Source organism: Camelina sativa, chromosome 3 (genome assembly GCF_030686135.1).
Source record: "Camelina sativa cultivar CO46 ecotype springtype chromosome 3, ASM3068613v1".
NCBI classification, from domain to species: Eukaryota; Viridiplantae; Streptophyta; class Magnoliopsida; order Brassicales; family Brassicaceae; genus Camelina; species Camelina sativa.
Genome location: NC_141882.1, coordinates 25,731,672 through 25,756,954, shown reverse-complemented (window position 1 = coordinate 25,756,954; position 25,283 = coordinate 25,731,672). Strand labels below are relative to the sequence as shown.

At 35.6% G+C, this 25,283-nt stretch overlaps 5 protein-coding genes, 1 long non-coding RNA gene and 2 pseudogenes across 19 annotated transcripts; 4 read left to right on the top strand and 4 right to left on the bottom strand.

Moving 5' to 3' along the window:
• Positions 1–759: 759 nt before the first annotated feature.
• On the bottom strand, positions 760–9,147 carry LOC104758116 (protein CYTOSOLIC ABA RECEPTOR KINASE 11). Of its 10 annotated transcripts, none has more exons than XM_087506795.1 (8): positions 8,948–9,138; positions 8,188–8,299; positions 7,827–8,077; positions 7,511–7,637; positions 7,118–7,391; positions 6,756–6,888; positions 6,368–6,454; positions 760–1,104 (listed from the first exon to the last, which is right to left on the bottom strand). In XM_087506795.1, the coding sequence occupies exons 2-8, from the start codon at positions 8,267–8,269 to the stop codon at positions 1,039–1,041; spliced, it is 1,020 nt and encodes a 339-aa protein (XP_087362921.1). In that variant the 5' UTR covers positions 8,270–8,299; positions 8,948–9,138; the 3' UTR covers positions 760–1,038. The 10 variants fall into 10 exon arrangements, with proteins under 10 accessions (XP_087362921.1, XP_010500343.1, XP_087362918.1 ...); XM_010502041.3 differs by having other exon boundaries at positions 6,750–6,888; positions 8,948–9,131; XM_087506792.1 differs by lacking the exon at positions 760–1,104 and adding an exon at positions 5,738–6,121 and having other exon boundaries at positions 8,188–8,294; positions 8,948–9,147.
• LOC104777732 (shikimate O-hydroxycinnamoyltransferase pseudogene) lies at positions 1,689–5,745 on the top strand (annotated as a pseudogene). The gene is made up of 2 exons (XR_015594431.1): positions 1,689–2,335; positions 2,425–5,745. The product of XR_015594431.1 is annotated as a shikimate O-hydroxycinnamoyltransferase pseudogene (transcript).
• Positions 9,148–9,209: 62 nt separating the features above from the next.
• Positions 9,210–10,310, top strand: LOC104777731 (uncharacterized). The gene is made up of 3 exons (XM_010502037.3): positions 9,210–9,340; positions 9,466–9,768; positions 10,064–10,310. The coding sequence occupies exons 2-3, from the start codon at positions 9,468–9,470 to the stop codon at positions 10,114–10,116; spliced, it is 354 nt and encodes a 117-aa protein (XP_010500339.1). The 5' UTR covers positions 9,210–9,340; positions 9,466–9,467; the 3' UTR covers positions 10,117–10,310.
• A 264-nt stretch (positions 10,311–10,574) lies between these two features.
• Positions 10,575–11,067, bottom strand: LOC109132286 (zinc finger CCCH domain-containing protein 34-like). Its single transcript, XM_019243884.2, has one exon. The coding sequence runs from the start codon at positions 11,056–11,058 to the stop codon at positions 10,741–10,743; it is 318 nt and encodes a 105-aa protein (XP_019099429.2). The 5' UTR covers positions 11,059–11,067; the 3' UTR covers positions 10,575–10,740.
• A 315-nt stretch (positions 11,068–11,382) lies between these two features.
• On the top strand, positions 11,383–12,662 carry LOC147947703 (uncharacterized). Its single transcript, XR_015594429.1, has 2 exons — positions 11,383–11,495; positions 12,338–12,662. It is a non-coding gene; the product is annotated as an uncharacterized LOC147947703 (long non-coding RNA).
• Positions 12,663–13,291: 629 nt separating this feature from the next.
• Positions 13,292–15,874, top strand: LOC104777730 (putative inactive heme oxygenase 2, chloroplastic). Of its 3 annotated transcripts, none has more exons than XM_010502033.3 (5): positions 13,292–13,907; positions 14,344–14,567; positions 15,166–15,273; positions 15,385–15,517; positions 15,640–15,874. In XM_010502033.3, the coding sequence occupies exons 1-4, from the start codon at positions 13,424–13,426 to the stop codon at positions 15,475–15,477; spliced, it is 909 nt and encodes a 302-aa protein (XP_010500335.2). In that variant the 5' UTR covers positions 13,292–13,423; the 3' UTR covers positions 15,478–15,517; positions 15,640–15,874. The 3 variants fall into 3 exon arrangements, with proteins under 3 accessions (XP_010500335.2, XP_010500338.2, XP_010500336.2); XM_010502036.3 differs by having other exon boundaries at positions 13,376–13,907; positions 15,645–15,874; XM_010502034.3 differs by having other exon boundaries at positions 13,376–13,907; positions 15,593–15,874.
• Positions 15,875–20,208: 4,334 nt separating this feature from the next.
• On the bottom strand, positions 20,209–20,692 carry LOC147947702 (zinc finger CCCH domain-containing protein 13 pseudogene; annotated as a pseudogene). The gene has a single exon (XR_015587255.1). The product of XR_015587255.1 is annotated as a zinc finger CCCH domain-containing protein 13 pseudogene (transcript).
• A 2,991-nt stretch (positions 20,693–23,683) lies between these two features.
• Positions 23,684–24,157, bottom strand: LOC147947701 (uncharacterized). The gene has a single exon (XM_087507406.1). The coding sequence runs from the start codon at positions 24,155–24,157 to the stop codon at positions 23,684–23,686; it is 474 nt and encodes a 157-aa protein (XP_087363532.1).
• Positions 24,158–25,283: the final 1,126 nt, after the last annotated feature.

Sequence of the window (25,283 nt, the reverse complement as noted above, 5' to 3'; positions counted from 1 at the left end):
AATCATTAAAAGTGAATAAGTGAAAGATTGTTAAAGATTGCTAGAGATTTTTGTTGATAAGTTTTCTAAAATCTTGTAAAGTCCTCCGAACAATCCTTATATTTTTTTTTTTTTAAAGATTCGCTCAGAGGAGCCAATGCGAAGGGAAATTGTTTACATACAGAACATTATGCGGAGACGTGCGCGCATAGCGTGCCAAAAAATCTGTTTTTACATTTACATTTCTTGGAATAAAAGATAAGAAAAAAGAAGAGAACTCCTCTCTGTCCATCTTGATATCATCGAGATATGTCGAGAAAGTGTAAAGAAAGTGTCTAAAATCATGAACCAATAACATAATAATTAAAATAATTAATAATCCTAGATTCTTTTGTTTTAATTGAATAACACAAAACTTTTAATGATTTTATAAAAGTCTGAATCCAATAACCCAGATTTGTTAAGATTTTAAATGACTTTTTACAAATCACAATCTAATAACTCTGGGGGTATTGGTTTAGGACTTAGAAAGAATTTTAATGACTTTTTGTTTTTAAAAATCTTGCTGATTTAAAAAAAAAATCATAGAAAATTAGAAAGTAAAAAATGAAGGATTCTAAGAAATTGTTTAGAAAATTTTATTAAATCTTGCTCATTTGTTTTATCTAATCTTTGAAAATTAGTGGTATTTACACTGCCATGACTACGTCTATATAACTGAAACTAGTGGTATTTACACTGCCATGACTACGTCTATATAATATATGTATATACTTGAAATTTGATAAAACAAAACGAAATATTAAAAAGGATTAAAACTCGTGGCTTTCACTTGTGACTTTTGACGTAAACGACTTTTCAACAAGTCATGACTTTTGACCACATTTTTCACTTAACGTAACTTAATTAAGTCATGACTAACAAAAACAAGTCGCTGCTTTATCCAGCGATGGAAAAAATGGTCCCAGCGTCCCGTCATTGTTAACATCTGACAGTATCCCCACATGCTTGGGGTCATAAGCAAATTGTGTTTACAGCTTTATTTTTCTTCGGTCCCTATTATGTGGCGCTAGCAATAAAGACAGTTGCACGGAAGGGAGACGTAATCGCATTGTCGGCTGAAGTCTGTATATCCAAAAGAACATGAGGCTTACAAAAATTAGGGTATTCATAAAAAAAAAATTCCTTCCTTTCAACTTAGGGTATTCATATATGGCTAGAATTTTGCCAACGTCTTCTGAATATTGTGCCACCCACTTAATTGCATTGCGAATAGTTCTAGAAACTAATCAACTCTACTAATATACTATAGTCAAGTACGTATACGCATCCTATTTACAGTATGATATTGTTGGCTATAATACTACCGTAATGTACATGGTCATAGAGATATGACGCAAGCTATCAACAAAAGTACGTTTCTTATACATATGGCAAAATGTTTCGTATAATACAGCTTGTGTCATATATCTCTATATGTACGTTTCTGATATATCTATACAAAAGTACGTTTATGATACATGGCATAATATAGCTTGTGTCATATATCTCTACATGTACTACAAGAATATTGTGCATTAATATCATTAGACGATAGCGATTAACATAGTGATGCTATAGTTGAAGTTTGGCTCGTACTATTGTAGAAATGGTTGGATAGTTAGGTGGAAAATGGAGACATAATTGCATTGGCGGGAAAAAATGTTATTGAAGTTTTGTGTATCCAAAAGAACCATGTGGCTTACAAAAAAACTCCTTTCCTTTATATGGCTAGAATTTTGCCAACGGTCTTGTGAATATTCTCTTTCTTTGATTTTATCTGCATCATAATTTGTTCCTCCCACTTACTAAAGATATACCTCCAATGTCACACAATTTTTTGGATCAAAGTCATTAAAACATAAAACTTTTCTTTTGCGTTTGATCTTGTAACAGTCCAAACCCATCTATGAAAATTAACATACGAGATTCCACCATTTTCCGGCCTGCCGCCGAGACCCCAGTCACTAAACTTTGGAACTCCCACGTTGACCTCATCATCGCTAAGTACCACAGCCCCACTGTCTACTTCTACAGACCCACCAGTGCTTCCAATTTCTTTGACCCTCAGGTCCTCAAGGACGCTCTTTCCAAGGCCATCGTCTCCTTTTACCCCATGGCTGGTCGCTTGACGAAAGACAATGATGGTCGTATCGAGATCGATTGCAATGGCGCCGGTGTTCTCTTTGTCGTCGCTGATACTCCCTCTGCAATCGACGATCTTGGGGACTTCGCTCCTTCCCTCACTCTCTGCCAGCTTATTCCCAATGTAGATTACTCCGTCGGCGTACAAACTTTACCGCTCCTCGTCTTATAGGTTGAAAATTGATGGCTTGTGTTCTAGGTTTCTAACATTGTCTTTCTTTAATTTAGCTTAGCTTGATCCTATGTTCCTTGATGAAGTAGGTGACCTTCTTTAAACGTGGGGGAGCTTCCCTTGGGGTTGGCTTGCAGCACCACGTGGCTGATGGTTCCTCTACTCTACATTTTATCAATACATGGTTTGACATGGCCCGTGGACTTGACCTTACCATTCCACCCTTCATTGATCGGACCCTCCTCCGCGCTAGGCACCCGCCTCAGCCTGCTTTTCATCATGTTGAATATCAGCCTTCCCCCACTATGAGGATCCCTTCGTCCTCCAAACCAGGCCCTCATGATACCACTGTCTCTATTTTCAAAATATCACGTGAGATTCTTCTTGCTCTCAAGGCTAAATCCAAGCAAGATGGGAACACTGTCAGCTACAGCTCATACGAGGTCTTGGCTGGACACGTTTGGAGAGCAGTAGGTAAAGCGCGCGGACTTCCAGATGACCAAGAGACCAAACTGTACATTGCAATTGATGGAAGGTCCAGACTTCGCCCGCAGCTACAACTTGGTTACTTTGGCAATGTGGTATTCACTGCGACACCATTGACTGTTGCAGGGGATCTTCTATCAAAGCCAACATGGTATGCTGCATGGATGATTCATAACATTATAGTTCGCATGGACGATGAGTATCTAAGGTCTGCTCTTGACTACCTGGAGATGCAGCCTGATCTGTCAGCACTGGTCCGCGGTGCACATACATACAAATGCCCAAATTTGGGAATCACAAGCTGGGCCAAATTACCCATCTATGATGCAAACTTTGGTTGGGGTCGTCCCCTATTTATGGGATCTGGTGCAATTGCATTGGAGGGTTTGTCTTTTTTGCTACCAAGTCCTAAAGATGATGGCAGCTTATCCTTGGCCATTTCCCTCCAATCTGAACACATGAAACTGTTTGAGAAGTTTCTGTATGAGATATGAAAGAGATAAGCCACCATCTTAGTATAACTCCCCTTCTTCAATGGTGGTTGATGAGTTAAGTTGCCACTACTGTTTTGTTTTCTTGCAAAGTAATCTCATCTTAGTATAACTCCCCTTCTTCATCGGCTCAAGTTAGTGCTGCCTAAGTTCATCTCTGGGAACCAATCTGCCTTTGTGAAGGATAGGTTGTTGATTGAAAACGTCTTGTTGGCTACAGAGTTGGTGAAGCATTATCACAAGGATATGGGTCCCTCTCGTTGTGCAATACAAATTGATATCTCCAAGGCTTTTGAATCAATTCAGTGGTCTTTCTTGCTAAATACCTTTCATGCTATGGCTTTTCCCCTGGAGTTTATCCACTGGATCACTCTGTGTGTCACCACGGCTTCGTTCTCGGTTCAAGTAAATCGGGAACTTGCAGGCTACTTTGGTAGCCACCGCGGCTTGAGGCAAGGTTGCTCCCTTTCACCTTATTTGTTTGTCATTTGTATGGAGGTTCTCTCTAGGAAACTTGACAAGGCTGCAACTTCTAGCTGCTTTGGATATCATCCTCGGTGTCGATCAATGGGCCTTACTCACCTCAGCTTTGCGGATGACTTGATGGTCCTTACGGATGGAAAGGTTACATCAATTGATGGTATCATCAAGGTGTTTGAGGAGTTTGCTAAAGCCTCAGGCCTCAGGATCATTCTTGAGAAGTCTTCACTATATTTAGCAGGTATCACAGAGGCGGTCCACCATGATATTTGTGCTCGGTTTCCTTTTGCGATAGGTCAACTCCCGGTCCGATACTTGGGACTACCTTTGCTCACAAAGCGATTCGCTGTAGCTGATTATCAACCTTTACTGGTTCAAATCAGGAAACGGATAGGCACCTAGACTTCACGCTCTTTATCTTTTACTGGGAGGTTAAATTTGATCAGCTCAGTCCTTTGGAGCATTACAAATTTATGGATGGCGGCATTTCGCCTCCCGCGAGACTGTATCAGGGAAATTGATAAGCTTTGCTCTGCTTTCCTTTGGTCTGGTCCAAAGTTAAATACGCATAAGGCAAAAGTGGCTTGGGTGGATGTTTGTAAGCCGAAGGACGAGGGTGGTTTGGGTCTTCGATCCTTACAAGAGGCTAATAATGTTTGTTGTTTGAAGCTGATCTGGAGAATCATTTCGCATAGCTCCTCCCTTTGGGTTACTTGGGTGTCAGTTAATTTGCTCAAGGGGGTATCTTTCTGGTCTGTTAGTGGGACAGTTTCTGCAGGGTCGTGGATTTGGCGTAAATTATTAAAATACAGGAAGGGGACTCTGTAAGTGTGACGTGGGGAATGGGTTGCGGACCTCTTTCTGGTTCGATAAGTGGTCTCCGTTGGGATGTATTATAGACCGAATAGGGCGTCATGGAATTCTTGCCCTTGGTATTCAACAATCTGCTACCTTGGCTGAGGTTTGGTGTCATCGACGTGTGCGCCGCCATCGGGAGTCTGAGCTAAATCTCATTGAGAGTGCTTTAGCTCAGCAGCTGCAACGTCGGCACAATTCTAGACCAGATGCAGTGTTGTGGAGAAGCAAGGGGGACTCTTTCTCCGACACTTTCTCTACCAAGGACACTTGGCACCACACTCGCATTGTTTCACCTCAGATACCATGGTACACAATTGTTTGGTTTCCTCATGCTATGCCAAATTTCTCCTTTTGCACTTGGCTTGCCATGCGGAACCGCCTCTCGACTGCTTATTGGATGATGTTATGGCATACGGGTCCACCTAGGTTGTGTGTTCTGGGTTCTCACCACTCGGAGACTCAAGATCATCTGTTTTTCAGCTGTAGCTATTCTGCAGAAGTTTGGTCAGGCCTTACTCTTTCTCCTCTTCCTCGTGGCTTTTCCACGGATTGGGGTGTGGTTACAAATCTTCTCACACAGCCTGCCAATGATCGGATTACGTCTTTTTTGGTTCGCTATTGCTTTCAGATCTGTGTCTACTCTTTCTGGAGAGAGAGAAATGAGAGAAGGCATGGCACATCAGCCATCCCAGCAACTCAGCTCCTAGCTTTGCTGGACAGAGAGGTTCGTAATAAGCTCCTAGCATCAGAGGGAGGGGGACATGCGGTATGCAGCGGCTCTACGGGTTTGACTAACATCTAGAGGATATTAGGGCCTTTGGAAACTCTGTAACAATTTAAATGTTTTGTTCTGTTTTTATTCTCTTAGATTTTCAGAATGAATTAGACCGGTTGTAAAGAAAACGTTATTTTTCTTAAATTAATTTAACATTATATGCAAAAAAAAATATATTAATAACAGTGAGCATGTCGCTCACTTAATTTTCGGTTAGTTTTGACTTTTGACATGTGTTGCAAATTCCTATAATCATATCTAAGACCTGTGGTAAAACATCATCTAAATATTAAAAAATATGGTATCAGAGAATTTAGAAATGAATTTTTTTAGATAATAAATTTACGAGAAACAAACAAAATTTGGCTCGTCCTCCTTCACAAAGTAAACATAAAAATATAATGACATAGAGACATACATACCTCTTCAAATGTGGGATTTGAATGAAGGGTTAATGAGATAAAGTCCCAGAAATTTACACACAGAAAGAAGAAAAAAGAGTATGACACACTTTGATAAATCATCTTTAAAAAGATGAGATGGGGATTGAATATCTGATCAATAGGGGTTCCTATGAGGAGTCTGCGGAGCAGAACGAGGAGGGTTTAAAAGAGGTTGAAGTGCCTTCACCACGATGCTCATGTTTGGTCTAAAATTTGCCTCATACTGCACACAGAGTGCAGCCACCGCAGCTAGCTGGTCATTATATCGCACCATATGGCAAATAAAATCAGACTCATCAAATGTTTCAATCGTCATGTAGATGACTGCGGACTGCAAGTATCACTTGTTTTCTTTGGCATTTGCAAGAAAAGGTAACCTCAGAACTGAGGTTTCGCTAGTTTGGTTCTAATGTCAGCACTCAAATAAACTAGTTTTCTAAGTTGAAACTTGGATGTTCTAGTGAAACAATGATCAGGAAAGCAATTTTGGGATTAATACCTTGGCAACAGCTTTGGAAGGGTACTCTCCGAGTAGTCTTGCATCAACGCATTGCTTCACTTTGTCTTCACTTAGTTTAGGGGTTGCCTGAGACAACACACAACATCTATATTATTTAGCAACAATAATTCATTTTTAAAAAACATTTTGAGTCGCAGTAATCTATATGGAAAAAATTCTGGCTTCTTCCAGCGTCTTAAGTTGTTTTGACATCCTAAATTTGGCCTAAGGAGGGCTTTTTATTCTAAGTTTATTTGTGGTTTGACCCTATTTTTGTCATTTTTAACAGACTAAATGAGTTTACTAAAAATTTGGTCTTCATAAAAAGCCTCTCTTATTGAAGCAGCAAACCAGAATAAGAAGCAGAGAAGAATGGGCCAACCATTACCCATGTCACTAGACTTTGTTGTCCACGCGGTAAGGTGTGATCGACTGGTTTACGACCCGTAAGGAGCTCCAGTAGAACAACACCAAAACTGTACACATCGCTCTTGGAGCTCAACGTTCCTGTCATTGCGTATCTGAGATAAAGAGCAAAATTATTCAAGCTTTAGATTCGTCAAGAAGAGAGATGCAATAGCACGTACGGGTAAGAAAAACGAAATCCATGTGAATGAATAAGTATTTCATAACATTAGAGCATGAGAACCAAACGTTTTTGAGTGAAGACGTGTAGCCCATAGATTAGTCTGAATGTAACAAGCTGAAAATAACTGTTCAGGGTAAAGAAAATCTTGAAAAGGGTATTACTCTGGAGCGTGATAGCCAAAGGTTCCTAGCACACGAGTTGAGTGAAGGCGAGCAGCCATGTCAGGGGCTTGATCAGACAGATCAAAATCACCAATTTTGGCAACATCGTTATCAAAAAGAAGTACGTTACTGGATTTGATGTCTCGGTGGATGACCTGAGGGCTCACCTTCTCATGCAAGTACTCAAGTCCTCTGGCTGCACCAACAGCAATTTTAACTCTCTGTTGCCACGTCATAACAGGACCTCTCAGCGCTCCTTTGACACCTTTTCGGCCTGCACCAAAGATCACCACGTTTCATTAGTTTCTTCTTGCTGTAACTTACTTTCCAGATGTTTAAGTATTGAGAGTGACTGATCCATATCCAAGCAATGGTTTACGTTTAGTTACTCACCATGGAGAGTATCATGGAGAGATCCGTTAGGAGCATATTCATAAGCAAGAACACGGAGAGGGCCATCAACACAATAACCCATAAGTGCAGTAACATTGTCGTGTCGCAATCTCGAAACCATTGATATCTGTTAAAAGTTTCTACGTTAGTACAAAACTAGACAGAACATTCCCAAAGGAGTGGTTTGATGCTGGACCATTTGCACATAGAACACATAAGGTCTACGTTAAGCCGGGGTGATTCGTTTTGGCAATATATATATTTTACGAGATGAATGCCCCTAAGAAAATGAAATGATGTGCTTTATAACACCTACCTGGGAAAGAAATTCTTGATCTGGCTGCTTACTAGAGTCAAGTTTCTTGATGGCAGCTGCGCCACCGCTTTTGAGAACACCGTAAAACACTCTTCCATAAGAACCCTCACCAATCAAGGCCTTGGAGCCATAGTTATCGGTTATATCTTTCAACTCATCCACAGGAATGGCTGGTACAGAGATAGGCTGCATGGGAGTTACTGGCTGGTTCATGGGTGGATCAGCTCTTTGGTAGTGGCCTCCATTGTAACCTTAAGAACAATCAAAATCCTAATTATATTGAATCCAAAGGAGTGAACACTAAGAGAAACACTGAAGACAAGTAACGCAGGTGAAATATGAAAGAAAAAAACTGAGAAACCTGCTGGGTTGTGCGCAGGCCTAGGTCCGGTGTCAGCAGAGTTACGGAAATCCTCACTCCCACACCAACCAAAACAGCTCATTACAGTCTTCTCTCACACGAGCTAACTACACTGTAAACAATATATGTCAACCAACAGTTCAGCTTCTTAGACTCATTTGATAACAAAGAGGATGTTCAGATACCAACTAAAAAAGGTAATAAACAGTTTCCATTTCGCTAATCATGATGCTGTGTGCAGTAACAGACACAAAAACAAGATTTTTGCTCATAGTAGTAATTACAGAAGGGAAAAGAAGAAAACTTCCAAAGAATAGTTATATCAGTAGAAACCAAAATATGAATAGTTTAGTTATCAGGATAAGGTTTTTGAGTCCACCATATACACACACACACAAAACAAAACAAAAACAGAATTGTGAAAAAATCAACAAAAATTTCCACAAGTAAAGTCAATACTATAATATCAGAAGATGTAAATTCAACTTACTCTGCTCCATGATCAACCGATTAAACCAACAACTAATAGACAAATATATGTTCCGTACACCTAGAATTTTCACAAGTCAACGAATTTTAACCTATGAAACTGATTTCAAACTCGAAAAAACTCGAAATCGATTCCTAGATTTCGTTCACATAATAGAGAAATCGACAGGAAATTCGAACCCTCGATCCTTCAAAAAAAAGATAGGTTTTTGAACATTTAAGTAAAGTAGCAAAAAGAGAAACTCGTAACAGAGGAAAGCATTTTACTTACCTATCTCGCTAACAAGAAAAAAATAACTTCGGAAGGAGAGAGGAATTAAGAAATTCTCAGTTCCCGAATCTTCGATGGTGTGGTGGTTTTTTTTTTTTTGCCTTTAGACGACAATTTGAATATGATGATGATCGATCGACTTTTAACAACTTTTTTTTTTTTTTTTTTTAATATATCTTTAGATGACCATTGTTGTAGTTGTAGTACTTTAATTACTTGGCAAAAAGTCTTTATCTATGTAAAATACCTAAATTACCCCCTAATTAAATTAGAACTACAGTCATATCACTAAACACAACTTAAAAAAGTACTGAAACGGAATCGAGTTCTCTCTCTCGGCGCCGCCGTATCAAAAACCTCACCGTCGTAGCCATCAACCCACCTTCGTTTCAGGTGAGCCATTTTATTTTTGTTTCCGATCTTATCTCCGTCGTAAGTTGTGTAGACGAAATGCTGAAATTGTTGTCGAGTTTAGTCATGTTGTTGTTGTGATGATCTTAGAGTTTTGGATTTGGCAGAAATGGCGAATAAGATTGCGATGTTTCTATCGGAAGCAATAAACAACAATGCTGTCATAAACACTTGTCTTGGGGTATCGTTTGTGGTTTTGGGATTGAGATCTGATCAACAGCAGAAGTATGTCGAGGCTTTAGCAGAGCAGAAGGATTCGCTCTCCAAGTCTAACAAGGCAATGAAAGTCACTATGTGGGAGTGGAAACAGCAGCTCTTTGCTGAAGCTGCTTCCGCTGGTGCTTCCGCGGTTATTCCTCTTTCCACGCTCAAGGCCATCTATGGTGAAGTCACAGCAACCACTCAGTCAGGTTAATTTTACTAGTCTCCAACCCTCTCTTATTTATTACCTGTTGAATAGAAACAGACTATGAACTACTACTGGTGTTGTTGATAATGTGGAATCAGGGATCACAATTTCGATAAATCTCTACTTTTTTGACTGGATATGCAAATATAAAGTAGGCTACCTTTGTGGGGTTTGATAAAGAGTCATGTATGCTCGCATCAATTACAAAGACAAAACGGGGTTAGAGTCGATATGATCATTGATTAGAAGTCGCCTTTGGATTCACTAACTGGTTTGAATTATGTTCCTTCTTGCAGGTGACACAGCCAAGGAAGTGTCAAAAGTGTCTACCCCCAAGATCATGATATGAGAGGGTTGCTAAAGTAAAGATTAGCATTTAACCTCATCAAATTTCACAAATTGATTGGCTAAGGCATTTCTAACCCTTTTTTTGGCATAAGTACCCGTGTATGATTCATCAGTTTGCCCTTGCTTTTTATCTTTTTTTGACAAGGCCTCTCTTATGTAACAAACAATTGTAGTTTCTACAATCCCTTTCAGTAATGAAAATTCACAATTTTCAAAAAAAAAATTTCACAAATTGCATTTGTATAACTAGAGTTTGGCATCAGAGTGTTTGTTGTTGTGATCCTTGTTTAATCTCGTAAGTAAACAGTGTGCCAGTAACAATAAGGTAAGATCCTCTTTTGGGTTTATATTTTCAAGGCATTCATTACGGATCTATTGGAGCCTATTAACTTGATTAGGCCTTTGTTTGGTTGGAGTAAATCGAAACAAAAAGTCCAATCTTGTTACATGAACTGAACATTTTTGATAACCATGGTGATCAACTTGATCATTACATTCTTTCATATATTATTATTATTACAAATGGTGAATAAAATACAAGATTTTGCATATATATATGGATAAATATTATAATCTTATTTAGAATAAACGGAACGGAAGATAGGGAATATCAGTTTCATTTTCATCATTTGCGAGCAGAGGATGAGGATGATGATGGTTTGGTTGAATGGTCGAATTTACAAGCTGGACCGGATTTGCAAAGGCCAAAGCGACTGAAATGTGGGCAAACGGCTTGATTAGGTCTTAAGGGTAAGCCATTGTCATTGAGGGCCAGTCCAGGTTCTATCGGGGTTATATTCTTGGGGTGATGGTATTTGCACTTTTTTTCCTGATTACAGTTTCCTGTTATAAGATAATAGCCGCACTCTGGTTTGCCTGGACGTTCTGGCAATTTTTTGTCAGACATATTTTCTCCTCTTTTTAGACTTGGTATTGTTTGCATATCCTTGATTATGTTCTATATATATATATATATATATATATTAGAAGAATCTAGCATTGAATACTCAAATGACATGTTTTCAAGAAATATATCATCATTAACATTTATTATATTTAGTTATAATTGTAACTTTTTTTAACTATAATATAATGCTAAATTTATATTTATTTATTCTGCTTTTTTTTAGTAACTAGATTTACCTAATACTTTAGATATATGTATGTAATTATATATAATCTTTTTTTTTAACTACATGTAACATAAGTCATTTCATGAGTTGCATAGCTTTTTCAAAGAGGATACACCTGGAAAAATAATAATTACAGTTGCATCTGTTTATAATAGTTTTTCTTTGATTATAATTTTCTATTTTTAATTGTTAAAATATATTAAACAAATTGTTACAACCGTTTAATTCAACCCAGCCATTACTTCAAGTAAGACCTCTCATCCCCATTCTTGGTTCCATCTCCCCACTCGCCATAGAACATTTGTATTTTGTGTTGAATTGAGCTTGCAGTTTTGTATACCTGACTAGAAATCAGAAATCAGGTTTCATGGACCTAGAAGGCTAGAAAGCACTGACATTGAATCTGCTTTATTTTCTTTACTTACTCTTGTTTTGTTGTTAAGATCTCTCCTTGTGAAACATATATAGATGTGTCTTACCTTCCTGTGTTTTTTTTATCTAATCAGGAGTTGGTATATAACTCTGGTCTCTTATATGAACTTCAGACAATGGTCCGGTTTTTTTGTCTGCTTTGTTTTATCTCATCATATCACCCTGATTCAAACTTCGTCATCGTTCTTCAAATTTGCCATATCATCACCAATTGCAACCTTTGATCTGGAAGCTTTATTTGTTTTTTCAGTGATCCCTAAATTTTTGGTGCATGTTCAGAATCATTCTTACCAATATATATCATATGGATAAAAAGTTTATTTATATTATGTACATATAGATCTTATGCATATGGAATTTCAGATTGCAGCAATTGTCTGAATTTTTAGACGTTTATGTTTGTTATGTTACTTTTTACTGGAATATCACCTTATGCTAAGTTTATCTGATTGTGTGTTTTCATTCTCTATCAGTTAATTTGTTACATTTTGAATTTCTTTGGTTGGAATTGTTGCATATGATCACGGCAGATTCAGATGCAGAAATAAGCTTTATAGAAAAAAGTTTATTTTAAGCACTTGTTGGCTAATTGCAAGACCTATATGCAAGTTGTTTCCTACCGACATATGATGTGCTCCTGTTGATGTATATTTGCAGGAAAGCAACTGATGCAGAAAATTGCAGAGTTTGGTATTTGCAGGTGTAACAATGTTTCAAATATAAGATAGTCTCTTCTCTTCACAACTAAGCTATTTTGGTTTAATCACTCTGCTTGGTTTTTTGGCACCATCCATTGACATTAGTCCAGACAGAATGATGAAAAAAAAGAACAGAGAATATTAAAATTGTTCTACTTTTGCGATAGTGTTTGGAAAGCATAAGCTTTTGCGTTTTACTTATCACTCAAAAATACTGTTTAACATCAAAATATCTAAACAGTACATTTAAGGTCTTTGTCAATAACAAAAACTATCTTCTGATCGTTGATCGTTGTAAGCATTTGTGTCAGTCCGATCCGACATGGACCCCTTTGTGCTTGAAAAATTCTTTGGCCTCTGTGATATCCTGCAGCCAATAAAATAGGCAAAATATTAAACGATTCCAAGAATAAATAACATTGGACTCTGTGATTCTAAACTAGAATTGAGCAGAACAATATCAAATATTGGCAAACAACTTGCCTCAAAAGTAACTTCTGCAACAAAACTGCTTCTTGGGGGCATGTAGGAAATTGCATTAGGCCGACTCCAACCATTAATATACCTAGAAGTAAAAGATTATGTAAAAAGAGTTTTAGGTATAGCAGGAAAAATGAAATACAGGTATGATCACAACATTCTCATAGAAGAAATCACTCAGCGAGCCTACTAAAAAGAAGTAAGAAATCAGTGAAGTATTCAAAATTCTGTGTTATCGTATGATCAACACATAAATTCTCAAGAGCAATCTATTACATCACAAACTCAAACAACCACATTGAAAGTATATCGAACCATCATTACTAAATCCAGCCGTCAATTTTGTACCTCTACAGCACTGACCTCTGAGGGATAAATCCAGCCGTCAAGTTGTTTACAACACTAAAAACTCCCTCGGCTTTGACCTCTTGCTGGGCTTTATTTGTGCAAACTTACGGTGGGCTTTAAGGCCTAGTAAAAAACGTTTGGTTTGTTTTAAATTTCACAATATAGGAACCTCATACTCTTGGGAGAAGAAAAAAGATATATTTGGTTGTCGGAAGCCATGGCTTCTCTTCTCAATCTCAGGCCAACTCCTCCAGTACTCTCTTCTAAGCCACCTCATAAGCTCACTCACTCTCATCTTCACACCTATATCTTTTTCCCGTTCAAAATCTCAAATACACATAATCAATTTCTCAATTTATGTCGTTCGTCATCAACACCACCACCTTCACAGCAAAAGGCTTCACAGAGGAAGAGAACAAGGTACAGGAAACAGTACCCAGGAGAAAACATTGGGATAACTGAGGAAATGAGATTCGTATCCATGAGGTTACGCAATACTAGTGGAAAAAAATTGCATCTTTCTGGTGATAATACTGAAAACGAAGAAGAACATGAAGAAGAAGACGATGATGATGATGATGATGATGTAAAGGGAGAGACTTGGAGGCCAAGCCAAGAGGGATTTCTTAAGTACTTAGTTGATAGCAAGCTTGTCTTCGATACTATTGAACGAATTGTAGACGAATCTGAGAATGTTTCTTGTAAGAAAAACTCTCTCTCTTTTGGCCCTGATACCTAATTTCAATTTCAAGAGTTGATTACTGTGGACGGCTTTGTGAGTAGGTGATGTTTATGGGTTTATGGGTTTTGGCAAATGCTTACTTCAGAACAGGATTATGGTTTCATTTTCAAGAGTGGAAAATTGCAATTCCCAACAGGCTTAGGCATGGTATATGAATATGATTATATGGACAATTATATCTAGTTACGGTAATGATTTGGGCTTATGGTTTATGATTTGTTAATGATTTGCGTTTAGGATCTGTATCTTTTTTTTTTTTTTTTGGGGGCTAGATTTTGACCTAATTTCAGTTTCAAGAGTTGAAACTTGCAATTGTCTGAGGCTTGGTAGATTATGTGGAAAGTTTTTTTTTTTGATTTGATAATGTGATTTGGGTTTATGTGGAAAACGTGCAGATGCTTACTTCAGGAGAACAGGATTAGAGAGATGTGAAAGTCTTGAGAAGGATCTACAATGGTTTAGAGGACAAGATTTGGTTATTCCAGAACCAAGTAACATAGGAGTTTCTTATGCAAAGTATTTAAAAGAACTAGCAGGAGAAAGTGCACCTTTGTTTCTTTCTCATTTCTACAGTATCTACTTTTCACACATTGCTGGTGGTCAAGTTATTGTAAACAAGGTTAGTTTCTTTGATAAGTCTTCATGGAGTAACAGAGAAGAGTTTTTTTAACTGGATAAGGTCTTATCTAGCATATTTGATGGTAACAGCTAGTTTGATGGAGTTAAAGATTATAAATAGAAGTTGGGTATACTACTAGAGAGTTGGGGTTAAGGGGATTTTTGCAGGGTATGAGAGAGTTGCGATAAGCATGAGAATGACAATGGTGGAATCTGAGAAGATTTCTTCTCTTCTTCATTGGGACTAACTTATAATCACACAAGTATATCAAATAGTACCATAGTAAAGACACCTTGAAATCCTTAATCCATTAGTTTGTTGAAGAATTTGTTAACCGACTAATTAGTTAGGGGCAAACAGTCAGTCAGGCTAACGTGGTCTTAAGCAATAGCTGAACTATGCTTTTGTCTTTATTTTCAAGATGTATCATGACTGGACGTTCTATATATTTTGTTGGTTATGTTGCATAAACAAATGGAAACATGTTCTGATTCTTACTTTTGTCAATATCGCATGATTTAGATCTGTCATAATTGCATGGTCACCCTTCTCTATATGCGCAGTTTTCAAATGTAACTGATCAATTGATTCATTTAAGGTATCTGAGAAGCTTCTGGAAGGAAAGAAGATGGAGTTCAATAGGTGGGAAGGGGAAGCACAAGACTTGCTTAAAGGCGTCCGTGAGAAACTTAACGTGCTTGGGGAGGTGAGACTGTCAACTAAAATTTTAATTCTTCATTCCTTCAATTGCTAAAAAAACCAAGGTTCTCTCTGCTTTTTGATCTTATATCTGACGTGATGCGTTTGGGAAATGAAGCACTGGACTCGGGACGAGAAAAACAAATGCTTGAAGGAAACAGCAAAGGCATTTAAGTATATGGGGCAGATAATTCGCTTGATGATCTTGTAAAATTCTTGGTTTTAAAGTTACCAGACCTGTGTTCACGATGGTAAGTCTAGAATCATTTCAAAAACTTTCATTTGTCAGATTGTCTAATACACCGAAAATCAAATCTCCCCTGGAGATTGCATTGCTCCACTTGGCTTACCGCAGGCATTCTCCCTTATTCAGGACAGTGCTGGAATTGAAGCTGATGAACACCAGCCTTGGGTTCTTTGTTGGTCTAAGTCAGCAGTAAAGAAAAATTACCAAATTGCTGTGCGTAAAAATGTAGCCAAAGGTTGTGTCCTTCGTCTGGTAATTCTTGATGAAATATTGTTGTTCTTTAGTTTTAAATATTTGAATTTGGGGGATCTGAACACTTATCATTGGTTCTACTTCTCTGAATAATACGTTAAACTAGAAATGACTGATGATGGCTATCTTCTTGTCTTAAAATTTAATTTGGTTCAAAAAAATACCCAAATTTAATTTGGTTCAAAAAAATACCCAAATTTAATTTGGTTGGGGTCGTCCCATATATATGGGACCTGGTGCATACGAGGTTTTGTCTTTTGTGCTACCAAGTTCCACAAATGATGGCAGCTTATCCTTGACCATTTCCGTCCAATCTGAACACTCACTGTTTGAGAATTTTTTGTACGAGATATGAAAGAGATAAGCCACCATCGGAGTATAACTCATCTTCTTCAGGCTGATGAGTTAAGTTGCAACTAATAACAGTGAGCATGGCGCTCACTTAATTTTTTTGTTTGTTTTGACATGTATTGCAAATTTCTATAATTTTATTATATAAAATTTGATGTCAAAGTTAACGCGATCGTGACATGTGTCAGTTTTATCGATAAGATGTTGACACGTGTCCAGATTATCACATATGTCTAAGTTAATCGATAGGAAAAAAAAAGTTAGAAAAATATTTACCAAAATAAAAAACTAATTCAAAAGCAAAAATGAAATATTTACTTATTAGCGTAAAGAAATATAGGATATGTTTCTTATATAAATATGTATATTAAGTTGTATCCCATATCAAATCAAAATCTTAAGTACGATAGAAAATAATGAATAACAAAAAGATAAATACAAACCATGCAAGATCAGAAAATTTTGCTAGCAAAAGAAACTGGGGTATCATGAGTGATAATCAGATTGCTATGATCAAAAAGACATTTGCAGATGAACCTAATATACGGTTGGATTTACCTATGCTTCATATATTGGTAGACAAACTAAATCAATGTCTAAGTACAATATTTATATAATGCGACACATATATCTTAAGCTACTTCCATCTATCTGACTATTTTCACATCTATGAATAATAGATTGTGTTATTTTAAAATTTTCATTGATTTTTATTGTCTAACATATTTTACCAAAATACATGGTTCCCAAATTATAACTTCGGAACTTAGATGATGGTAAGGATTTTTATTCTATAAGAATTGTTTAAATATATTAAACAAATTGTTACAACTGTTTAATTAACCATTTTAATTATTTTTGGTATATATATACCGTTACAACTTTTACCTAATTTGATAAATCATTGCAAACTTTAGGTTTGTTTAGTAAATTTATGAAAAGCTACCAAAATATATTTTATTAATTACCTCTTTATGATAGCTTTTCATAAAAAAATCAATATTTAGTTACTAATATATATATTTAATGAATCATTGTATCCAACATTGCAACATTTGATTTACACTACATGAAATGATGGTTTTAATAGCAGTATTTAATAGCGGATTTTTTGGTTTTGCTATAGTTGAATTTCTTAAAAAGTTACCTAACATTTCCATAATTTGAAACGCTATAGTAGGATGAGCGGGAATACATTTTGATGTGGTGCTTACATTTTGGTTATACGATTGCATAGTCTAATGTGAAAAGGCTATTGTAGGGGAAACCGGAAAAATGAAAATTGTATTGCCACCAAAATTTTTATTAAATAAAGAAAAAATGTAAAAAAGAAAACAGAGAAAAAAGAAGTAAAGAAAGAAACTAGGTTTTACAGTTGCCACTTCTCTCGTTCTTCTCTGAAACTCTATCGAAACCATCTCTGAATTCGAAAATGTTTTTCACTTTCGATCCAATATGTTTCTCTGATCTTTCAGTATCATTCTTCTCTCTTTCTTCTCAGTCTCATTCTCATTCTCTGTTAGTCACAATCCTTGTAGATCGCGATCGTCAGTTTCATTGTTGATCCAAATCATACTGGTGAGGTCGAAAGTGACTCAGAAGGTAAAATATTTGTTTTGGGTGTTCGTTAATTTGCAATGATTTACTATAATTCATGTTAGGTAGATCTGAATCGTCTGTTGTTTCTCACAATTACAGGAAGAATGCAGTTAATCTTCAGTCGAATGTAATATTTGATAATTTATGATGTTTTTTTGAGTTGAATCGATTATCTTATTATGTGTACTTGAAGCTGTTGTAATGATACTTCATGTCGTGTTCTGTTTGCAGAAACTAGATTCAAGCTTCTTGTTCAGTCGTATTTTGATTTTATTTGTGTAAGATATTATTTCTAGCTTTTTTTGTTTGTCATTTTGTTGTTGATGTGGTGTATGCTCTGTTATGGGACTTTTCTAATTTTTAAAACTAATGTTATAAGTCATTTTACACGCTATGTTAGGAGCTTCTACCATAGCTATATTATAGTAACACAAAATTAATGCTATTTTATATAATGTGGTAGAATTTTTTTCTTTCAAAATTTATTAAATTAGATTTTATATTTTTATATTTCATTAAATAATCAACATACACAACCTTAATATTACATTAACCAAAATAAGTCTTACATAACATCAAGTGCCACCAAGTCTTAAACAAAATAAAACTAACATTACAAAGAACATAGACTAAATTTACATCTACATGTAACCCATCCAAGCCTTTCTTCTGCTCACTTTGCCTTGAAACAATCCAATGAACAGCCACTTCGCTTTGAATATATGAAAAAGACATGTTCCACGTAACCACGTTATCCTCTCCATATGCATCTGCTCATATGAAACAAAAGAATCATGAGAAGCCGCAATCTGCCATTAACCTTATAAGAACATACCAATCACATAGAGATAAATAAACCCTAGATTGTAATGGTAACCAAAACAAAAAAAAAAGAGTCAAAAGTTGAATAACTTGTGACCCCCAAGTTGAATCGGTTCACAGGCATGGTAAAAATCTTATTTTTTGTACAGTTGGTGAAGTCGTAGGACACACAAATGATTAAACAAGAGAGATGAAAAACAGGAAAATAGATTCAAAGTGTTTGCAAATTGGTTGCCAATCACCATCCTTTGGAATTCATCCCTCTCCTGTTGTAGCTTTTCAATCTGGGACTTCAAAGCTGATGTGTTTTTGGCTTCCTGTAAAAAGAGAAACAATCTAATGTCAACCAAAAGTCTAAGCGAAAAACATGTTACCTAAAACTTGAGCTGCAATTTCCCTATCCTTCTGCTGGAGTTGTGCTTCGGCTTCAAGTCTAGATATATCCGATTGTTGTCAATACACAGTAAGGAAATGCAGATAGATCCATAACGGAGAAAAAAACATTCAAAAACATCACAATTAACGAGTATTACTGCTCTGCAGGTTTCTTCTTAACGAGTTTGGTGTTAAAACAACTTGGGGTTCTGAAAAAAAAACCTCATTTCATATTAGAGAGTGAGCAACAAAATTCACATAAAAGATCATTGTTACAACAAGAACCTAAACATGAAGAAGAAATGAAGCCAAATAAACTTACCCTCCATTGTCCAAAATGTGAAGAACTGAAGATCAATGCGAACAGACCAGACCAGCTTTCCGGCTAGAACACAGAGCGACTCTGTATGACTGTATCTACTACATGACTTTCTCTGCAACCACCAACACAAAGACACATCAATCCAGACACAACATCCAAAAGTTTTTGTTTGTAACATCAACAAAGATCAATCCAAACAGTTTACAATATTAGAGTTAGAGCACGGTCTATAATGCGGCCAAGCTCAAACGAGTGATTAGCCATTGGGAGAAAATTCTGTGAAAATAGAGACCATATCCCCTAGTAAAAACTCACACATATATTAATCTGTCATCAGTTCAAAATATTACAAAAACCAGAGAAATCAGAAGTAATAAACTGAAGAGACCCAAAACTAAATTCATAAAATCACAGGAGCAAGGCAAATACATTCATACATCTCACAAAAATCGAAGCTTTCAAGCTAAACAACATAGGAGAAAAGAGTAAGAAATAACTTGCTGCTATGAGCCTGAACCTTTGCCGCAGACCTAGTTACTGGACCCGTCGTAAGTTGCTTAAGTTGCTTTAAGAAACAAAGAACGTAAAAGCTAAAGCTTCCCTTAACCCTAGTCTCTCTTTGAGAATAAGGTTAATGCTTGGAAGTTGATTCTTATTGATTCTTATTGATGAAGATCATGATATGAGAGGGTTGATAAAGTGAAGATTAGCATTTAACCTCATCCTTTTCATTAATTGAATTTGTATAACTAGTTTGGCATCAGAGTGTTTGTTGTTGTGATCCTTGTTTAATCTCGTAAGTAAACAGTGCCATTCAAATAAGGTAAGATCGATCCTCTTTTGGGTTTATTTTCAAGGCATTCATTATGGATCCATTGGAGCCTACTAACTTGATTAGGCCTTTGTTTGGTTGGATTAAATCGAAACAAAAAGTCCAATCTTGTTACATGAAATGAACATTTTTGATACCATGGTGATCAAAACTTGATCATTACATTCTTTCATATATTATTAATACAAATGGTGAATAAAATACATGATTCTGCATATATATATATATATATATATATATATATATATATATATATATATATATTGGATAAGTATTATAATCTTATTTAGAATAAAAGGAACAGAAGATAGGGAATATCAGTTTCATTTTCATAATTTGGAACCTGAGGATGAGGATGATGAATGGTCGAATTTACAAGCTGGACCAGATTTGCAAAGGCCGAAGCGACTGAAATCTGGGCAAACGGCTTGATTAGGTCTTAACGGTAAGCCTTTGTTATTGAGGGCCAGTCCATGCTCTATCGGGGTTATATTCATGGAGTGATGGTATTTGCATTTTTTCAGATCACAGTTTCCTGTTAGAAGATAGTTGCTGCATTCAGGTATGCCTGGACGTGTTGGCATTTTTTCTCTTCTCTTATTAGACTTGGTATTGTTTGCATATACTTCATTAAGTTGTATGTATATATATATATATATATATATATATTAGAAGAAGATATCTAGCATTAAATACTCATTAACATTTATTATATTTAGTTATAATTGTAATTGCTTTTTTTAGTGATTAGATTTACCAATAGATATATGCATTTAATTATATAATATTTTTTTAACTACATTTGACATAAGTCATGATATTTCATGAGTTATAAAGCTTTTTCAAAGAGGATACACCATCATATTTTATAAATTAGATACAGAAGTTATTATGCATACAAAAGTCAATTCTATATAAAATTACAATCTCTAAAAAAAAATTATTACAGTTGCATCTTTTTATAATAATTTTCATTAATTATAATTTTCTGTTTGAATTGTTAAAATATATTAAACAAATTGTTACAACTGTTTAAATAACCATTTTAATTATTTTTTGGTATATATATACCGTTACAACTTTGACCTAATTTGATAAATCATTGCAAAGTTTAGGTTTGTTTGGTAAATTTATGAAAAACTACCAAAATATATTTTAGTAATTGCCTCTATATGATAGCTTTTCATAAATAAAAAAATTTTAGTTACTAATATATATTTAAGTGAATCACTGTAACCTACCATTGCAACATTTGATTTATTGACAACCGCTGCAATTTAAAATTATATGAATATTGTTACAATCTTTGCTTTACTTGATGAACCATTATGACTTTTTGTTTATTTGATGCAACATTATAGATTTCGTACATTATAAAATAGGTCAACATTAATCATAGGAAAAATGGAAAATCACTATACATAATTATTTTGTGGAGGACACACAAATCATCAAAAACATAGAATTTTGTCTCTTTGCCTTTAAACAAGAACACGAGATTCCGTTTTACCTTAGGTTCGAGAATAGATGACATAGTCTTAACGAGAGCTTTCACCTATGTATATACGTACAGAAATTAAACTTCCACGGATATTAGCGTAAATAATTTATATTTCCGTATAGTGATCAAAAGGTGATTAAACTTCGTGCCGAATATATATGTGATTATGCCCAGTTCTGCCGCACTGGTGGACAATCTAAAGGTGCATGCATGATTGATTGTTTTATCTAAATATCCCCACCGATCAGCACATCCTAAGTCACAATTTATATTCATTTTCCTTAAGTTTGTTGACCAGACACACATCTTGTGGTAAGTTAATACATAAAATGTAGTCGGAAGCCCGATACGATCAATCAATGAACCGTGTGACCCAAGCCTCTTTATTTTAAACCTAAGAATTTTATGTTATAGGTTTCGAGGCCAATTAAGATATACATGAAAAGGATTTTGATAACTGTATTTCTAAATTGATCGATCCCTTGACAAGTCTAAAGTCAAAACCTTAAACTCATGTCTTCGTTCTGACTTAATTCGTTCAATGCACTCGGAGAAGAAGTAGAAGTAATCTGAATTTAGTTTGATCAAAACCATTTGATGTCGGGCTCTAATAATAAAGAGGATGACGACAACACAACCAGCAATTCCGTCACTTCCCGATGATTTGCTATAGAGCTGCATCGCACGCGTTTTGAGATTGTACTACCAGACTATTTCCTTGGTCTCCAAGAGCTATCGATGTCTAGGTTCTGCACCGGAGCATAACAACCATTTGGATTGATAATCCTTCCTACTACAACTGCATAGGGAATTCACACCCTCGGTGAAAATCCTGTTATCAGCGTTACAAATAGTTGCTATAAAATTCTATAGTTAAAAATGTATAAAAACTTAGTGGTGCAAATGGAAGTAGTTTGAAGGTGAACTACAAATTACCCAAAGCAAAAATCTATAACAAAAACTAGTGTTTTAAAACTCAGTTTATCCTTTTAAAAAACTATTTTAACAAGTTATACTAGTAACTTCATTTTTTACACAAATTTATACATTTTAAGTTAGAGAGATAGGAATCACCACAAAAATTGTAGGAGAAAAAATAATATTTGACTTTCTATCCCCAATGAAAACAAAATAAATCTTAGCTTTACAAAATTCGACAATAGAGAAATCTACAAATTTAATAGATGGGAAACAAAAACAGATACAAACTTTGAAAATACAGTTATGAAAAATAGAAAGTAGGATGTGTAGGGAATTTGTGAAGGATCGCTAAAAAAACTCTGCCCTTTCCTACATCTCTCTGTTCCTTGTTTAAACAAAGATGTGCGAAGTTTCATAAGTTGTTGTTGCGTGTCAGTTTTTGAGATTGCAGGAGATGAGTAAGCCTTTGTTGATTGATGTTATTGCCTTGTTGTTTAGTATTGATGTCTTCATTTCTTGGTCTTGAAATGTCAATTGGTCTTAGAGACCATAGGCTGCCCATGTCCAAATTAAATTGGACCAGTTATGGTCATGACCAAATTTGAAGCAGACAAATGGACCCAAAACCAATTTAGCCCGTTAATAAATGGTCCAAACTCATCTGGACATGGACTGTCCAATAAACCTTAAAAATTAGAGATTCTAAATTTGGGGAAAATTTTATGAGTTATGTATGAATTTAGAAGTATGAATTTATGAGTTATTTCTGAATTTATAAATTATGTATGACTTAATATGAACTTATGAGTGTTATGTATGAATTTATGAGTGTTATGTATGAATTTATGGGTTTAATTATGAATTTATAAGTTTTTAGCATAATTGAATTCATGTATTATCTGGTTTCCATGGGCAATCCAATTGGTCATGGTCTTATTTGGTTTGGACTTATTTGGACATGGTTCTATTTGGACTTTGACCATGAATGTCCATAAAATGTATTTGTCCATTTGGACATGGACAGCCCAATTGACATTCTTGAAGTATTTTGTCGAAAATCTTGAACTGTTATATAATTGAGTTTTTGTCTTCATGTTGTCCTGAAAAACGGAGTCTTGATGGAGTCGGTCGGTGGGAGAGGTAGCATCTCTCTCTCTCTCTCTCTCTTTTTTTTTCCAACCAAACATTAAATAAATTAAAAGAAAACTCCACGATTGGTCGCCCAAACAGGAGGATAAGAGTTTACAAAAGTAGATTCAGAAACTAAAGGTCTTGAAGACCTAGCAAGGTAATCTGCCCTAACATTGGAATCACGTGAAATCCTGGTTAGGGTGAAGGAAGGGTAAGATGTTCGGAGCAGCGTGAATTCCTCCAACAGGTTCGTAAAGGCAGGCCAATCGTCCGACGTCTGCACTATCGCAACTAGTTCTGCACAATTTGTTTCAAATACTTGGCAAGCAACTCCAGCCACCAGTAAGGACTCCATAGCCCAGATCAAAGCTTCTAATTCCGCATGTAAAGGGGTAGGGCCACGTCGATAACTCTGTGCTCCCAGCAAAAGCGTCGAATCTTCATCATTACAACACCACCAGCCTAGGCCTTGAAAAGGGTCGGTACCTTTCCATGAACCATCAACCTGACAACGGGGAAAGGAACCCCTATCCTCCATTAAAGGTGGAGGATTCAGATAACACTCTGAGTAAGATTTGGCTTCCTCTCACAAAACTTTATCATTAGCCGCTTGACTTAAAATATCAATTGGCTCCATCTCTATGCCCTGAAAAACCTTTTTATTCCTATCTTTCCAAAGTGGCCATAATATCCAGGGGATACGAGAAGCTATATCAGAAACCCTGGATTGGGAAGAAGCCCGCTAGAAGATAAAGTCTAAATTCGCATAGATGGAAACGTATGGAAAACCCCCGGATCCAACAATACTGGAGACATCGCCCATATAACTCGCGACCGGGGACATTCAAAGAGAGCGTGATTTATAGTCTCCACCGCAAAAGCACACCGCTTGCACAAAACATCACAACATACACCCCGATACGCAAGCCGTTCCACAACGGGAAGAGTACACTCTCTTTTTTCCTTTACAAAATAATATACTAAATAATTTGTATATATATATATATAATAGATAAGGGCCCGCATGATGTGCGGGTATTAAAATTGATGAAGAAAATAAATCCTAAAACCTAAACAATTTTTAAAAAATATAAAAAGAAATTTTATTTCTTGAAGTAATTATATAAATAATTTTAGTTAGAGAAAAAATCATATTTGTATTTACCTTCATACATTTATTAATATTTTTAATATATTATAATTATTATTACAATAATATAAAGTTTTTTTTTGTCAAAAACAATAATCTAAAGCTAAATTATACTCCAATAAAACTTTTGCCAAATACTTATCATTACAATTATTATTATTGTCAAATTTCAAAAACTTTTCACAAAATATTTTACATGCAAGGAATTCATGAAAGCAACATATAATTTAGTAACCACTTACAATTTTACTGTATGTTTCACCATAAAAAATATGCTCTTAAACCCTAAATTATTTTATTGTTAAAGTATGCTCTTTATCATCCCCTATAAAATGTCTTTTAAACAAATTAAACAAATTTTATGTTGCTTGGCATAATTATAGTTCTTATAATTACTAAAATTGTTTTGTGACATAATTTCTTTGAACATGAAAATTTTTTACTCCAAACATATGATATTTTGGATGGAGAACTGGTGAAAATTATCTGCTAGATTAAGATGATTTTATGACCA